General features: G+C 45.8%; 1 protein-coding gene across 5 annotated transcripts in view; it reads right to left on the bottom strand.

Annotated features, from left to right (window-relative positions):
- The window catches only part of LOC115201723 (uncharacterized), a 69,108-nt gene that overhangs the window by 36,904 nt on the left and 16,624 nt on the right, over nucleotides 1-15,580 (bottom strand). For 4 of the 5 annotated variants that reach the window (XM_029765569.1, XM_029765570.1, XM_029765573.1 and 1 more), the window contains exons 11-12: nucleotides 15,294-15,469; nucleotides 12,602-12,661 (exon numbers count right to left, since the gene is read on the bottom strand). In XM_029765569.1, coding sequence (XP_029621429.1) covers nucleotides 12,602-12,661; nucleotides 15,294-15,469 — 236 coding nt within the window. The remainder of the gene's footprint in view (nucleotides 1-12,601; nucleotides 12,662-15,293; nucleotides 15,470-15,580) is intronic. The other variant, XM_029765571.1, reaches the window with a different exon arrangement.

Here is a 15,580-nt window from a genome sequence, read left to right as displayed (position 1 = left end):
CCTCTTTCTTCAGAGCTACAGTCTCTTCTTATAGAACCGGCAGACAGAGTAACAGACACCGTAACAGACAGACAGACAGAGACAGACAGCGTAACACAGACAGACAGCGTAACACAGACAGACACGGAGTAACCGACAGACACAGTAACTTCTTTACTCTCAGAGCTATACTATCATCTCCTCCAACCATACACAACAGGGGACAAACAGAGCTGAAACAGAATAGTGAATTACTACAGAACAATGTCTTCATATACTGCCTCTCCTAGGCTAGCAAAGTCTGGGCCACAATAATCACAACCAAAAGGAATCGCTGACAGTCAGACGTTTAATAGCAAAACAGCAGAAAAGTGAATTGTTTATGAGTTCTGGTTCCTCTTCACCCCAGGGCTAGTCAGAATAATAGCGCCAACTACGACCCGCATCCCAAATGGCTCCCTATTCAGTGCAATACTTTAGACCAGAGTCCTATGGGTCCTTGTCATAAGTAGTGCTTTGTGAAGGGAACAAGGTTCCATTTGGGACACTCCAACCCGTGCGTCGCCGCGGTAGCGGGAGAATGGCTAACGGCTAGAGAGGGACTATAAATCATTGAGATTCCCATGGCGACGTGTTTAACTGTACACAATGTTTCAGCAGGCGGATCCCTCCACCAACATCACACCATTGGGTTAAGATTTAAACTATTCTGTCTACGGTAGGAAAACTCAGTCAGACTGGGGGAATAGAGTCAACTTTACACAGACCTTAAAAAGGAAAAAAAATCCCCAAAACAACTCCGTTAAATAACAGTAATATGGTAAAGTAATATTTTTTGGTGAAGAAATGTTTAACTTTAGCGTTATAATAAAGGTTGGTAGCAACGTGAAAATTGTTGTAGAAACCTGTTGCGGCTCAAGTCGCCTACAAAATCCACAATGCAATGCGCTCTCGACGGGCTTGCTGGCTGGCTAGCAAACGTAGCTAGTTAGATGTAAAATCTTCTAAAAACTGTGCTATGAATTTAGGAGTCTACAATCTCACCCTGTTCAACCTGCAGTCTCACATTCACAATGGCACCATGCAATGTACCCTGGACTGAAGAGGCAGACAAATAGGAGACGTGATCAAATTAAAATATTTCTAGGAGGTAGGAATATCAACAACAAAAAATATGATCAACGGCTCAATGGAGAGAAGACAACCTCCCGAAATCTGACATGTATGATGAGACGTTTCAGATCTAAGAGTCATATTCCTGTTAACTTCCAGTGTAGAGAGAGAGACACTTTATCACAACGCTACGTCATACTGGAACAAATTATTGCCTGCTTGAACGCCAATAACTCTGATACATGTGAAAACATAAAAATGGGAAAGGAGTATACCTAGTCAGTTGTACCACTGAATGCATTCAACTGAAATGTGTCTTCTGCATTTAACCCAACTCCTCTGAATCAGAGAGGTGCGGGGGGGCTGACTTAATCAACATCCACGTCGTCGGCGCCCGGGGAACAGCGGGTTAACTGCCTTGCTCAGGGGCAGAACAACTGATTTTTACAGTGTCAGCTCGGGGATTCGATCCAGCAACCTTTAGGTTACTGGCCCAACGCGCTAACCACTAAATGGCCCAGGGAAATCGATAGAACATCAAATAAGAGATGCACAAAAACAATATAACATGAGAAATGGGTGAACCTGTCCTTTAAAAACAATAGATCTCCACAGGGACACAGCATACTGTAGGTCAGTGGTTCTCAACCTAGAGAACGATTAACCATGGGGTTTCCTGGCTTATCCACAGGGGCTACATGGGAAGACTCCTAAGAACATGATCTAGTGATCATTTAGACGAGGGGGGTACTTCCAGTAACCCATTGAGAACCACTACCTGTAAGTGAATGTGTCATTTTGTTCCTCTAACCCTCCACACCCACACCCAGCGACGTCGCCCTCCTCCACACCCAGCGACGTCGCCCTCCTCCACACCCAGCGACGTCGCCCTCCTCCACACCCAGCGACGTCGCCCTCCTCCACACACAGCGACGTCGCCCTCCTCCACATCCACACACAGCGACGTCGCCCTCCTCCACATCCACACACAGCGACGTCGCCCTCCTCCACATAAAGTTACGTTTCCCTGCTCAACCCTCTTCCACATTAATATAAAGTGATGTTGCTCTCCTCAACATCTTCATACAACAAGTAAGCAAGCATTTCGCAATAAGGTCTCCACCTGTTGTATTCAGCATTTCACAGTAAGGTCTCCACCTGTTGTATTCAGCATTTCACAGTAAGGTCTCCACCTGTTGTATTCAGCATTTCACAGTAAGGTCTACACCTGTTGTATTCGGGCGCATGTGACAAATAACATTTGAAGTGATATGTTTCCTCTGCTGCTCAGTGAAACTATCTTGCAATGCGATGCCTTTCCCGAGGAAAGGTTGAAGGATCGGGTGAATATGAGTCATTATGGAAACAATTTCATGGTAGTATTCTGGATAGTTCCTCCTCTGAAAAAAATTAGGTCTATTCATTCACACACAGAAATATCCATGTCAAACAGTGACTAATGGAATGGTTAACGTCCATATTTCACATAAGAGTCTGATTAATGTTGCCCTATAGTGTCTGTGTGCACGCATCTGTGTGTGTGTGTGTGTGTGTGTGTAAAGCTGCCCTATAGTACGGACATTCACATTACATGCGGTCACACCCCCCCGTTCACCTTTGGTCGGATCATCAACTCAAAAGTCAGCCTCAAATCAATGACCGTCCAGGTCGACAAATCCATGCCGCTTGTCCAGAACTCCCTGCTAAATATGCATTTAATGGCATTTCAGGTTCCTGTCCCTCAGAAAAGGACGGCGATAAGAATAAATGGATTTGATCTGTGGAAGACATTTTAAAAAGTAGCGAGCGACAGCATGACTACAGCGTGACCGCATTTCCATCTCTGGGCCGGCTGCTCTATACACCGGGCCGGCTGCTCTATACAACGGGCCGGCTGCTCTATACACCGGGCCGGCTGCTCTATACACTGGGCTGGCTGCTCTATACACCGGGCCAGCTGCTCTATACACCGGGCCAGCTGCTCTATACACCGGGCCGGCTGCTTTATACACTGGGCTGTCCTCACTGCTCAACAGTACGTGAGGAAACTGTACTGAGAGGGGGAGTCGCACGGCCACCTGTGTGTAGGAGATATGACTATGGACTTCAAATGAAATGAAGTCACCAGACGGATGCAGAGCTCCCACCGAGGGAAGGCCAACAGCCTTTTCTTTCAGTCAGTGGCTCCTGTTGAATAACAAACTCACTCGGCTTGTGTGTGGCTGGCTGTCAGGATTTGCATTTTCTATGGATTATCATAAGTACCTTCAGGAGGCTGACCAGAAAACAGCCCCCTTGGAGAGAAGTCAATACCCTCCATGAACTAGTTTAAACTGTTTATGTATAGTTATGGCTGTGCAGAGTGACAGAAGACAGACAGGAGGTGGGGAAGCATCGCCTAATGACGAGGGAGAAGCATCGACTGACTGACTGTGTGTGCGTTTCATCTCCCTGTCCTGTCTCAGTGAAGTGACACAGTGCATTAATCTGTCAGGCTCCTCTCTTCACCTATAATGAAGTCTGAAGGATCCCTTTAATTAACCACAGGCCTGGGCAGAAGGACACACACACACACACACTTCCAGGAGACAGACTGGGTAGATGAGATTCTCTTGCTTTCCTTGTCAGACCAGTCAGAGTCCAGGGCATGCAGCACAATGCCACACACACACACACACACACACACACACACACACACAACTAAGCGTGTGTATTTTGCTCTATATCCCTTAATTGAGGCAGGTGCTGGACATAATATTTTGGGCAGGCTTGGACAGACACACACTCACTTGTCTATTGGTCCGGCTTGGGCAGCTCATACAATTTCCCCCCAACTGCAGATGGCTTGAATGCATATGTTAGTACTTCAACTCAGAGAGTTTGTTTCCCTACATAAAATAAAGTAACTGTACTGCAAGGTCAGCCAGTCCACCACCTGTCCATGAGGGCTCTGATGAGTCTCCAGCCACCTGGGAGCTCTGATGAGTCTCCAGCCACCTGGGAGCTCTGATGAGTCTCCAGCCACCTGGGAGCTCTGATGAGTCTCCAGCCACCTGGGAGCTCTGATGAGTCTCCAGCCACCTGGGAGCTCTGATGAGTCTCCAGCCACCTGGGAGCTCTGATGAGTCTCCAGCCACCACGGAGCTCTGATGAGTCTCCAGCCACCACGGAGCTCTGATGAGTCTCCAGCCACCACGGAGCTCTGATGAGTCTCCAGCCACCACGGAGCTCTGATGAGTCTCCAGCCCCCACGGAGCTCTGATGAGTCTCCAGCCACCACGGAGCTCTGATGAGTCTCCAGCCACCACGGAGCTCTGATGAGTCTCCAGCCACCACGGAGCTCTGATGAGTCTCCAGCCACCACGGAGCTCTGATGAGTCTCCAGCCACCACAGAGCTCTGATGAGTCTCCAGCCACCACGGAGCTCTGATGAGTCTCCAGCCACCACATCAATATAAACTCCTGAAGTAGAGAGGACAGGAGGCCAGACTATAACACATCAATATAAACTCCTGACATAGAGGACAGGACAGGAGGCCATCTCCAAGTGGAACAGTACTGTGGTAACTTGTGTGGGGGAGATATCTCTTCAAAGATGTTGACATTTAGTTCACCTTTCACAGATCTATGCATTATTGGGATTTATAAATTGTGAGTTACAACGAAATGCTTGAAGGTTTGAGAGCAGACATTTGACACTGGACTGCTTATTGATTTTCATTACGAGTCATAGAAAGTGAGTCAAGTCATGGAAAGTAGTCAAGTTGTCTTAAAAAAAGAACTGCATCACTCAGTTCCTCAGTCCAAGAAGCCTGGTCCCAAATCTGGTTTGTAATCACTCAGTTCCTCAGTCCAAAAAGCCTGGTCCCAAATCTGGTTTGTAATTACTCAGTTCCTCAGTCCAAGAAGCCTGGTCCCAAATCTGGTTTGTAATCACTCAGTTCCTCAGTCTAAGAAGCCTGGTCCCAAATCTGGTTTGTAATCACTCAGTTCCTCAGTCCAAGAAGCCTGGTCCCAAATCTGGTTTGTAATCCCTCAGTTCCTCAGTCCAAAAAGCCTGGTCCTTGATCTGGATTTGCCATCATGTCAACTCCTGGTTTGTTTGCATGACAAGAAGTGGCATGATGGCACAAACAGACTGTACCCAGGCTGTTGCAGTCCCAATTAGAGCTACAACTTATTTTATCGCTATGCTTACAGATACGTGGAGGTTCACCAGAACATCAAAAGATCATATTGGGTAGCCTATACGCTCCAATTAAAAATGTCACTCACCTTCAGACACTCCGAGTTTTCCCTAATGCACTCTGCATATCAAACACCAACTTCACTGTAGGAATGCCAAATCAACCTGTCCATTTCACCAGCTCCTCACCCATCTGTCCACCTCACCCACACTGAAGAAAACAATCAAATCCCTCCCAGCAACAATACAACACCGGACAGGTGTTGGGGGGGGAAAGAGTCCAAAGACATTGAAATGAAGCTCGTAGAACAATACATTACTGGGATTTACTGTGGACTTGAAGATGAGGGCTCAAACACATTAGCAACTTGATTGCTTATTGATTTCCATTGAGAGTCACAAAAAAAAAAAAAGTGACTGAAGTCATAGTGAAGCAACTTGAAAACGGAGCAAAATCTCTCATATAAAAAGGTCATCTCAAATGAACTATCAAGGTATAAATACTGACAGGGTGAATACTAAGGTCATGAACCCATTCATAAGGAAATCGGTGGAGATGACTGAAGACACTGTGGGGTGGGTGTCCAAAATTACACCCTATATAGACCCTGGTCAAAAAGCACACGAGAGAAAGGAAAGTGAGACGAAGATTAATCCAACTAAAGAAACAGTCCCCTTGCCGCACTGCCTTGCCGCACTGGGTCTAACCAAAATATAAACACTTAGTTTATATTTCAACAAATCAAGAGGGCAAAGTACATTCCTCTTATTTCCACGAGAGTCCCAAATGGCACCCTATTCCCTATATAGTGCACGACTTTTGACCAGAGTAGTGCACTACAGTGGTGTATTCACTAGAAAACAAACCGGGAAAGAACTGACTGAATTTGCCCAATAGAAACTACAATTTTCATTGCAAAATGTTTGCCATTTGGAGTAAAATGGTTTCCGTTGCAAAAATGCTTTGGACTAATGATTACACCCCAGGTTTGCATTAATCTCTTTCCATAATGAAAACAAATGGGTGTGTACATCCTGCAATCTTCTCTCGTGTGTGTGTGTGTGTGTGTGTGTGTGTGTGAGAGAGGGAAATGATACGGCAAGCAGCATCCTGCAGGAGAGAACATTCTGGTATCTTTCCCTCTTACCTTTCTCCGTCGCTCTTCACTCCCTCCTCTCCAAGAGGCTGCTCTTCAACCCATCTCAAATTAATTACCTTTCCCACGTGCCCTGGAACCAAATCTCGGTAACATCCCAAACGGCACCCTATTCCTTATTTAGTGCACTACTTTTGACCAGGACCAATAGGGCTATGTTCACAAGTTGTGCCATATTCTCTAGTTGTGCACTAACATGAGGAATTTGGCTGCCATTAGCAATGAAAAAAATCTACCTTCCTGGATATTAAGGTTCTGTTTACACTGCTCTCACTTTCTCTAAGGACGACGAGACGGGGGACCCTTACTGAGGCTATTTAGTTTTCCCTTTCAGGGAGAAGAGAAGCAGCTTTGATCAACAGAAAAAAGCCCTAGCTACACACACTAAGAATAGGGAACAACTAGACAGCGACAGAGGCCTGCCCAGTGAGACATTGTCAGGCTTCATGAGGTCTGCAACTGCTGGAAATGTGCTTAACTTTGCCTAAAAATGTATAGTCCATCCAGTATCGTTAGGGGGAAAAAGTCCACACAGTTACATAGCGATACTGACTCGAAGTATCAATTAGTAAAAAATAAAAATTTAAATCTGTGGCATTAGATCTTCATTGTAAAAGGTTTAAACAGTTTCCCATGCTTGTTCAATAAACCATAAACAATTAATGAACATGCACCTGTGGAACGGTCGTTAAGACACTAACAGCTTACAAACGGTAGGCAATTAAGGTCACAGTTATGAAAACTTAGGACACTAAAGAGGCCTGTCTACTGACTCTGAAAAACACCAAAATAAAGATCCCCAGGCTCCCTGCTCATCTGCGTGAACGTGCCTTAGGCATGCTGCAAGGAGGCATGAGGACTGCAGATGTGGCCAGGGCAATACACTGCAATGTCCGTACTTTGAGACGCCTAAGACAGCGTTTATCGTCGAAGGAATGAGCGTTACACCGAGACCTGTACTCTGGAGCGGGATCGATTTGGAGGTGGAGGGTCCGTCATGTCTGTGGTGGTGTGTCACAGCATCATCGGGCTGAGCTTGTCGTCATTGCAGGCAATCTCAACGCTGTGCGTTACAGGGAAGACATCCTCCTCCCTCATGTGGTACCCTTCCTGCAGGCTCATCCTGACATGACAATGTCACCAGCCATACTGCTCGTTCTGTGCACGATTTCCTGCAAGACAGGAATGTCAGGGTTCTGCCATGGCCAGCGAAGAGCCTGGATCTCAATACCATTGAGCACGTCTGGGACCTGTTGGATCGGAGGGTGAGGGCGAGGGCCATTCCTCCCAGAAATGTCCAGGAACTTGCAGGTGCCTTGGTGGAAGAGTGGGATAACATCTCACAGCAAGAACTGGCAAATCTGATGCAGTCCATGAGGAGGAGATGCACTGCAGTACTTAATGCAGCTGGTGGCCACACCAGATACTGACTTTTGATTTTGACCCCCCCCCCCCCCCCCCCTTATTCAGGGACACATTATTCCAATTCTGTTAGTCACATGTCTATGGAATTTGTTAAGTTTGTCAAATCCTGTTATGTTCATACAAATATTTTCACATGTTAAGTTGGCTGAAAACAAACAGATCACAGTGAGGACATTTCTTTTTTTTGCTGAGTTTAGAATCGTGACAATCGCAATATCGTATCAGCATCTAAGTATTATGATAATATCGTATGGTGAGGTACCTGGCAATTCCCAGCATTACCATCCAGGATGGACATTGTTCTCTGGCATCACCTTCCCAGAATGCCACAGGATCACATGTCAAAGGTCACAGCTAAGAGTATCAGTTGTGGTTTGTCAAATAATCTGCCTCTCTCCGATCTGACTGGCTAGCTGCTGGTTCTTTTCCATCCAATCACACTAAATGATTCCAGAGATGGAATCTGTCACAGCCAGAAGAGGACTGGCCACCCCTCATAGCCTGGTTCCTCTCTTCCTAGGTTTTGGCCTTTCTAGGGAGTTTTTCCTAGCCACCGTGCTTCTACACCCTACATTGCTTGCCGTTTGGGGTTTTAGGCTGGGTTTCTGTACAGCACTTTGAGATATCACCTGATCTAAGAAGGACTATATAAATACATTTGATGGAGAAAGGTGAACAGCATTGTTGATAAGGCCGTCTGAAATGTGAAACAGTGGAGGAAGCTGAATAGATGTGCCCTTCTCCATTCTAAATAGACACCGATGCAGTCTAGTTCTATCTCACTCACACACTAGCCCCTAATATGTCCCCTGCATTCATCAAAGTATCCCTAGTTCCATGCCTGGCTCTACCATTCGTCATCTTGTACAGAATGCAAATGTAGCAGAAGACAAAAAAATGTAAAATCCATAAAGCCGTTCATCAAACACTTAAGAAAGAGTTAGGCCATCAGTGTGCCAGCCGCTTGCCAGGACAGTGGCCTTTTAGCCCGAGTGTCACAAGGCATCCCGATTCCTAACTTAACGAGAAACACGGCCAGGCTTCGTTGTGTTGTCTGTTCCCCTCAGGTCTATCCCCAGCTCGTCTGGAGACACAGACCATGTATTCATCCCACTCCCTTAATAGTGCACTACTTTTGACCAAGGGCCCAGTTACCATTTCAGAAGCACAGACTCACCCTTCAACGTCGGGCTGGGAACTGCCAGGAATCTCACGATAAGATATCATCATGATATTTTAAGTGTTGATACAATATGTATTGAGATTCTCACGATTCTATATGCATTGCTATTCGATAGTGTGATTTTATTGCGATTCGATGTGCTCACCATATGTCTGCTGGACAAGGAGGAGCCATGAGATAATACAGAAATTAAAACTGCCAGAAAAACAAATTGGCTCCCTATTTAAAAAAAGATGACAGAATAAGCTATGAAGGAAAAATACTGGAGTTTTGGTGGAGGTACAGCCAATTAGTGCAGAAAATATAGCGATATTTAACTGTATAGATTGAACATCTGAGATTTACTACATGGCTGTCTTAATGAACACGAGGAACAGACTGACGGACGGTAGCATAATGAACACAGAGCCATATGTAGCTAATCAAGACCTGTTAATTAGATATCAGCAGTGACTGGTAATTACCTACAATATTCCAGAATAGCAGGTGGGCGGGTCCAGTTCAGGTGCAAAACGTTTTCAAAGATTTTGAAACGTAATGAAACTTTTCAAAGTGAGTCAAGTAACCACTGCACAGCATTGTGGTAACATTAAGATTCCAAACTAACCCTGTTTCCAATGCCAACCAGCTAAAAAGGTCGCGTCACTCATCTCGTCTTCCTCCTGCTGTTCTTCTCTCACTCTAAACTCTGGGCTGGCAGACTAAAGCGTGAAGGAGGAAATTCTCTCACTCTCTCTTCTACACACTGAGGAGCCATATGGGATGGAGAGAGAGAGCAGAGAGATAGAGTAAGTGATTAGGCACGTCTGATGTTTCCTCTGCTATCTCCATCTCTCCCCCAGTGTCAGATGTTGACGTCAGGACCATTTAAGCAGCTGTAATGCCAGTCGGATGCCATTCTAATCTAAATAGCAAGGCCAGGTTGACTCTTCCTTTATTACCCCTATCCCTCCCTCCTTTTCTACAGTCGCTGAGGCTGAGCACGAGGTTCAGCAGAGCAACACTGACACCCGCTGGTAGGATATGGAAACTACAAGCACCTGTTACATGGGACGGAAAGAGTTAGGGAAGACAAACTACATGCCAATGTTTACTGAAAATGCCAAATGTCATTTCTGCATAGCTTATATCAGAATGTTGGTTACTGTTCTGTTAACTGGAGTGTAGAAAAACCTGCATCTAACTCCATATTAGACTGCTATATAACCATATATAAGTATTGCAGTGTGTGTGTGTCTTCCAATACTGTAGGAAGTTACAATGCAACCATGACACTAACTTAACACTTACATCTAACCTGCTTGGTCCTCGTAAGTTAACAGACCCAAATCGCAGGGCTGATAGGTAGACTGATGAGCACTTGTGGGTTATAAAAAATTTAAAAAATAAGTTTTTAAATGTAACCTTTATTTAACTAGACAAGTCAGTTAAGAACAAATTCTTATTTTATATGACGGCCTACCAGAGAACAGTGGGTTAACTGCCTTGTTCAGGGGCAGAACGACAGATTTTTACCTTGTCAGCTCAGGGTTTCGATCTAGCAACCTTTTGGCCCAACGCTCTAACCACTTGGCTACCTGCCACCCCGGCAGCTATTGTCATAACACAGTCCTGAACACTCCTCCAAACAAAGTTTACCTTGGCAAAACAATTAACCCTAACTTTCATTTCCAAACAATTAGGTTCTTCTTTCCAAGCAACATTACTCAATTCATAAATCACCATAAATCAGTCCACAGCAGAACATAAGAACAAAGATGCTGAAAACAAAAATGTTCATCACTGAAAAACTAGAAACTATTCCACCAAAGTCTGTCAAGTGATTATCCTCCATTAAAAATTGAGTCTCAACCAACTCATTTATACTGAACAAAAATATAAAAAACACAACAAGCAACAATTTCAAAGATTTTGCTGAGTTGCAGTCAATTGGATACTTTCCGCTCGGTCATCGCTCATCCATATATTTATATGTACATATTCTTATTCCATCCCTTTAGATGTGTGTATTAGGTAGTTGTTGTGGAATTGTTAAGATTACTTCACTGTCGGAACTAGAAGCACAAGCATTTCGCTACACTCGCATTAACATCTGCTAACCATGTGTATGTGACCAATAACATTTGATTTGAAATAAATTAGGCCCTAATCTACGGGATTTCACATGACTGGGCAGGGGCCCACCCACTTGGGAGCCAGGCCGACCCACTGGAGAGCCAGGCCCAGCCAATCAGAATGAGTTTTTCCCCTAACAAAAGGGCTTAGAAGCCAGATATGGAGGTCCTGTGTTGGCGTGGTTACACATGGGCTATGGTTGTGAGGCTGATTGGACATAAGGCCAAATACTCTAAAATGTTTTTGGAGGCAGTTTATGGTAGAGAAATGAACATTCAATTATCTGGCAACAGCTCTGATGGCCATTTCTGTAGTCAGCATGTCAATTGAAATCTCCCTCAACTTGACACATCTGTGGCATTGTGATGTATTACAAAACTGCACATTTTAGAGTGTTTTTTTTTTATTGCATTGCCCTATAAATAACACCCTATCCCTATGAGCACTGGTCAAAAGTAGTGCCCTATAAATAACACCCTATCCCTATGAGCACTGGTCAAAAGTAGTGCCCTATAAATGACACCCTATCCCCTATGGTCCCTGGTCAAAAGTAGTGCCCTATAAATGACACCCTATCCCCTATGGTCCCTGGTCAAAAGTAGTGCCCTATAAAATGACACCCTATCCCCTATGGTCCCTGGTCAAAAGTAGTGCCCTATAAATGACACCCTATCCCCTATGGTCCCTGGTCAAAAGTAGTGCCCTATAAATGACACCCTATCCCCTATGGTCCCTGGTCAAAAGTAGTGCCCTATAAATGACACCCTATCCCTATGATCCCTTGTCAAAAGTAGTGCCCTATAAATGGAATAAAGGGACATTTATTGCAGAGCTACTGAGTCGACAGAACCAACAGCAAATTGTTTACTGGATATTGTTTCGTCATCTTATTTCGACTGCCACATAAACAAGAGTTTACGCTAGCAGCAACAGAAGAATGGTGTGAGAAGCAGTAAAGACTATCCCCTTTGGGCCCTGGTAGTGCACTATAAAAAGGGAATAAAGTAGTGCACTATAAAGGGAATAGGGTTTATCTAGGAAGATAAACACTACTAATACATGTCAACCTCCTGAGGCTTTCTGACGGATCTGTGGAACCGGACAAAGGGACAGATGGAGCCCAAAGCTCAGACCTCAGATTTGACACTGAAACAGCCATCTGTTGGGTCGATCTACTGGGAGAGACGTGAGTACGTGTGTGTCTGAGAAAGTGAGAGAGATAAGGAGAAAGTTCAGGCAGGGTTTCTATGACTTCTTACTCTTCACAAAGTTACTGACATTCCAGTTACCCAGGACTCAAACACACCCCAAGATGGTAGAAATCAACTGTCTAGAGGAGAACCTTTGTTACTGATTAGCGATGTGGATGAGTGAGTGATAACCAGTGTTGTACGTAGGTTTTAGATCCATACCAGTAAGAGAGAAATATGACTGAGATAATACCTTGAGAATGTTCTGGGTCTCTCCCCACTTGTTGGTCCAGTCCTTGGTCAGCTCTAACACCTGTAGGAGAGGACAGAGGACAGAGGGGGTCAGCTCTAACACCTGTAGGAGAGGACGGGGGGGGGGGGGGTCAGCTCTAACACCTGTTGGAGAGGACAGGGGGGGAGAGGACAGAGGGGGGGTTCAGCTCTAACACCTGTAGGAGAGGACGGGGGGGGGGGGTCAGCTCTAACACCTGTAGGAGAGGACAGAGGGGGGGGGTCAGCTCTAACACTTGTAGGAGAGGACGGGGGGGGGTCAGCTCTAACACTTGTAGGAGAGGACGGGGGGGGGGGGGTCAGCTCTAACACCTGTTGGAGAGGACAGGGGGGGAGAGGACAGAGGGGGGGTTCAGCTCTAACACCTGTAGGAGAGGACGGGGGGGGGGGGGTCAGCTCTAACACCTGTAGGAGAGGACAGAGGGGGGGGGTCAGCTCTAACACCTGTAGGAGAGGACAGAGGGGGGGGTTCAGCTCTAACACCTGTAGGAGAGGACAGGGGGGGGGTCAGCTCTAACACCTTTAGGAGAGGACAGGGGGGGGGACGGGGGGTCAGCTCTAACACCTGTAGGAGAGGACGGGGGGGGGGGGGGACGGGGGGTCAGCTCTAACACCTGTAGGAGAGGACGGGGGGGGGGACGGCGGGTCAGCTCTAACACCTGTAGGAGAGGACGGGGGACGGGGTCAGCTCTAACACCTGTAGGAGTGGACAGAGGGGGGGGTATACTACAAAGCAGGATCAATGATTTAGCCAGCTAACTTTGATAAACCACCAGAAATAACTGTTGATTTTCTGGTTTATTAAGAAAGATAACGGAAAAAGCATCCAGGTTTGTTACAATTAGACCAGGGCTGCCCAACCCTCTTCCTGGAGATCTACTGTAGGTTCAGTCCAACCCCAATTAGACCAGGGCTGCCCAACCCTCCTCCTGGAGATCTACTGTAGGTTCAGTCCAACCCCAATTAGACCAGGGCTGCCCAACCCTCCTCCTGGAGATCTACTGTAGGTTCAGTCCAACCCTAATTAGACCAGGGCTGCCCAACCCTCTTCCTGGAGATCTACTGTAGGTTCAGTCCAACCCTAATTAGACCAGGGCTGCCCAACCCTCTTCCTGGAGATCTACTGTAGGTTCAGTCCAACCCTAATTAGACCAGGGCTGCCCAACCCTCTTCCTGGAGATCTACTGTCCTGCAGGTTCAGTCCAACCCTCTTCCTGGAGATCTACTGTCCTGTAGGTTTTCAGTCCAACCCTAATTTAGCAGTTCTGATTCAGCTAGTTAAAGGTCTTGTTGAACAGCTAATTAGTAGAATCAGGTGTGTTAAATTAGAGTTGGACTGAAAACCTACAGGACCGTAGATCTCCAGGAAGAGGGTTGAGCAGCACTGAATTAGACCATTCCCAAGATGTATTTTTTAAAAGACAGCTATTTCAGAATGTTTAGGCGAGTTCACTGACTAACTTCTTGATGTTGCTTTGTAGCGCACTCCTCTGATCTGACAAGTCCCAAAACATTTACCAACACAACCGTTACTAAGAGCAAAGAAACACATACAGGTAACTGACAAAATATAGGAAACTCTTGAGTAAAATGAGGGATGAAAAGTGTATTGAAAGCAGGTGCTTCAACACAGGTGTGGTTCAAGAGTTAATTAAGTAACGAGCATCCCATCATGCTTAGGGTCATGTATAAAAATGCTGGGCAGACTGTTGTTTTGACTACCGTGGCTATTCCCCCATAGGATGACAATGGCCCCATTCACAGGGCACGAGTGGTCACTGAATGGTTTGATGGACATGCTTGTGTGAACAATGTCTTGGTCTAAATGCAGCTGCAGTTGATCCTCTGGGAAGAATAAACTTGGGTTGAGCTTTCATAATGTCCGTGGAGTTTTTAACTCTGAGAAATTAGAATCTAACACCACGGTCGTCTCAGACACCAGATCTCAACCTGAATGGGAGATTCTGGAGCGGTGCCAGAGACGGCGTTTTCCACCACCGTCCACAAAACACCAAATGGTGGAACTTATTTTTTATTTATTTCACCTTTATTTAAACAGGTGGGCCAGTTGAGAACAACTTCTCATTTACAACTGCGACCTGGCCAAGATAAAGCAAAGCAGTTCTCATAAAGACCACTGTCTCATCCCTCCAATAGAGTTCCAGACACTTGTAGAATCTATGCCAAGGTGCATTGCAGCGGTTCTGGCTGGTGGTGACCCAACACCCTATTAAAGACACTTTATGTTGGCGAGTCACACTCTGGGCAACCTACACAGGTCAAGCCATGAACCTACAAGAGTCCTAAAGAGTGCACTTACTTTGGCCTCATTCTTGTGGAGTTTCTCCTCCACCTTCAGAGTGTTGGAGAGAACTTGAGGAGAAAAGGGAGCCTGACGAGAGAGCGGCCATATTATACACTTGTAGGTGTAATATTTTTTTTTTTTTAAACGGGCCAATGTGTGTTTGAAATGTGTTTGTTTTTTTGCTTATCCCACGCCCCGATACAATCTCGGTGAGGCTGTTCCCCCGCCTGCTATTATCAACGGCAACCCTGGAGAAATTAAGTGCCTTGCTCAAGGGCACAGAGATTTATTTTCACTTTGTCAGCTCTGGGAATCGAACTAGCGACCTTTCGGATACTAGAACACCTACCTGGTTGTTATTGTCCATCAGTCCTCTCAGTCTACCGACCTCCTGCTGCAGTTCTCTGATGACTCTAACACCGCTGTCCTCGTTGACTGTGGGCTTGACGACGATGTTCTTAGCTCGGTTAGCGTAGCGCAACGTGCGCAGTGTCTCACCGTAGTGCACGTCAGCAGGAGAAAGGGCTGGACACAAACAGGAGTGAGGTGGATCTCTTACTAAAAGAGAGATCAATCAAATCAGCAATACCAAAGTGAATAATCAACACCAATGCACTAACTGTAAATCACTCTGGA

The sequence above is a fragment of the Salmo trutta genome, chromosome 10, assembly GCF_901001165.1.
Source record: "Salmo trutta chromosome 10, fSalTru1.1, whole genome shotgun sequence".
In the NCBI taxonomy this organism is placed as follows: domain Eukaryota; kingdom Metazoa; phylum Chordata; class Actinopteri; order Salmoniformes; family Salmonidae; genus Salmo; species Salmo trutta.
This window is presented reverse-complemented; position numbering and strand designations above follow the sequence as displayed.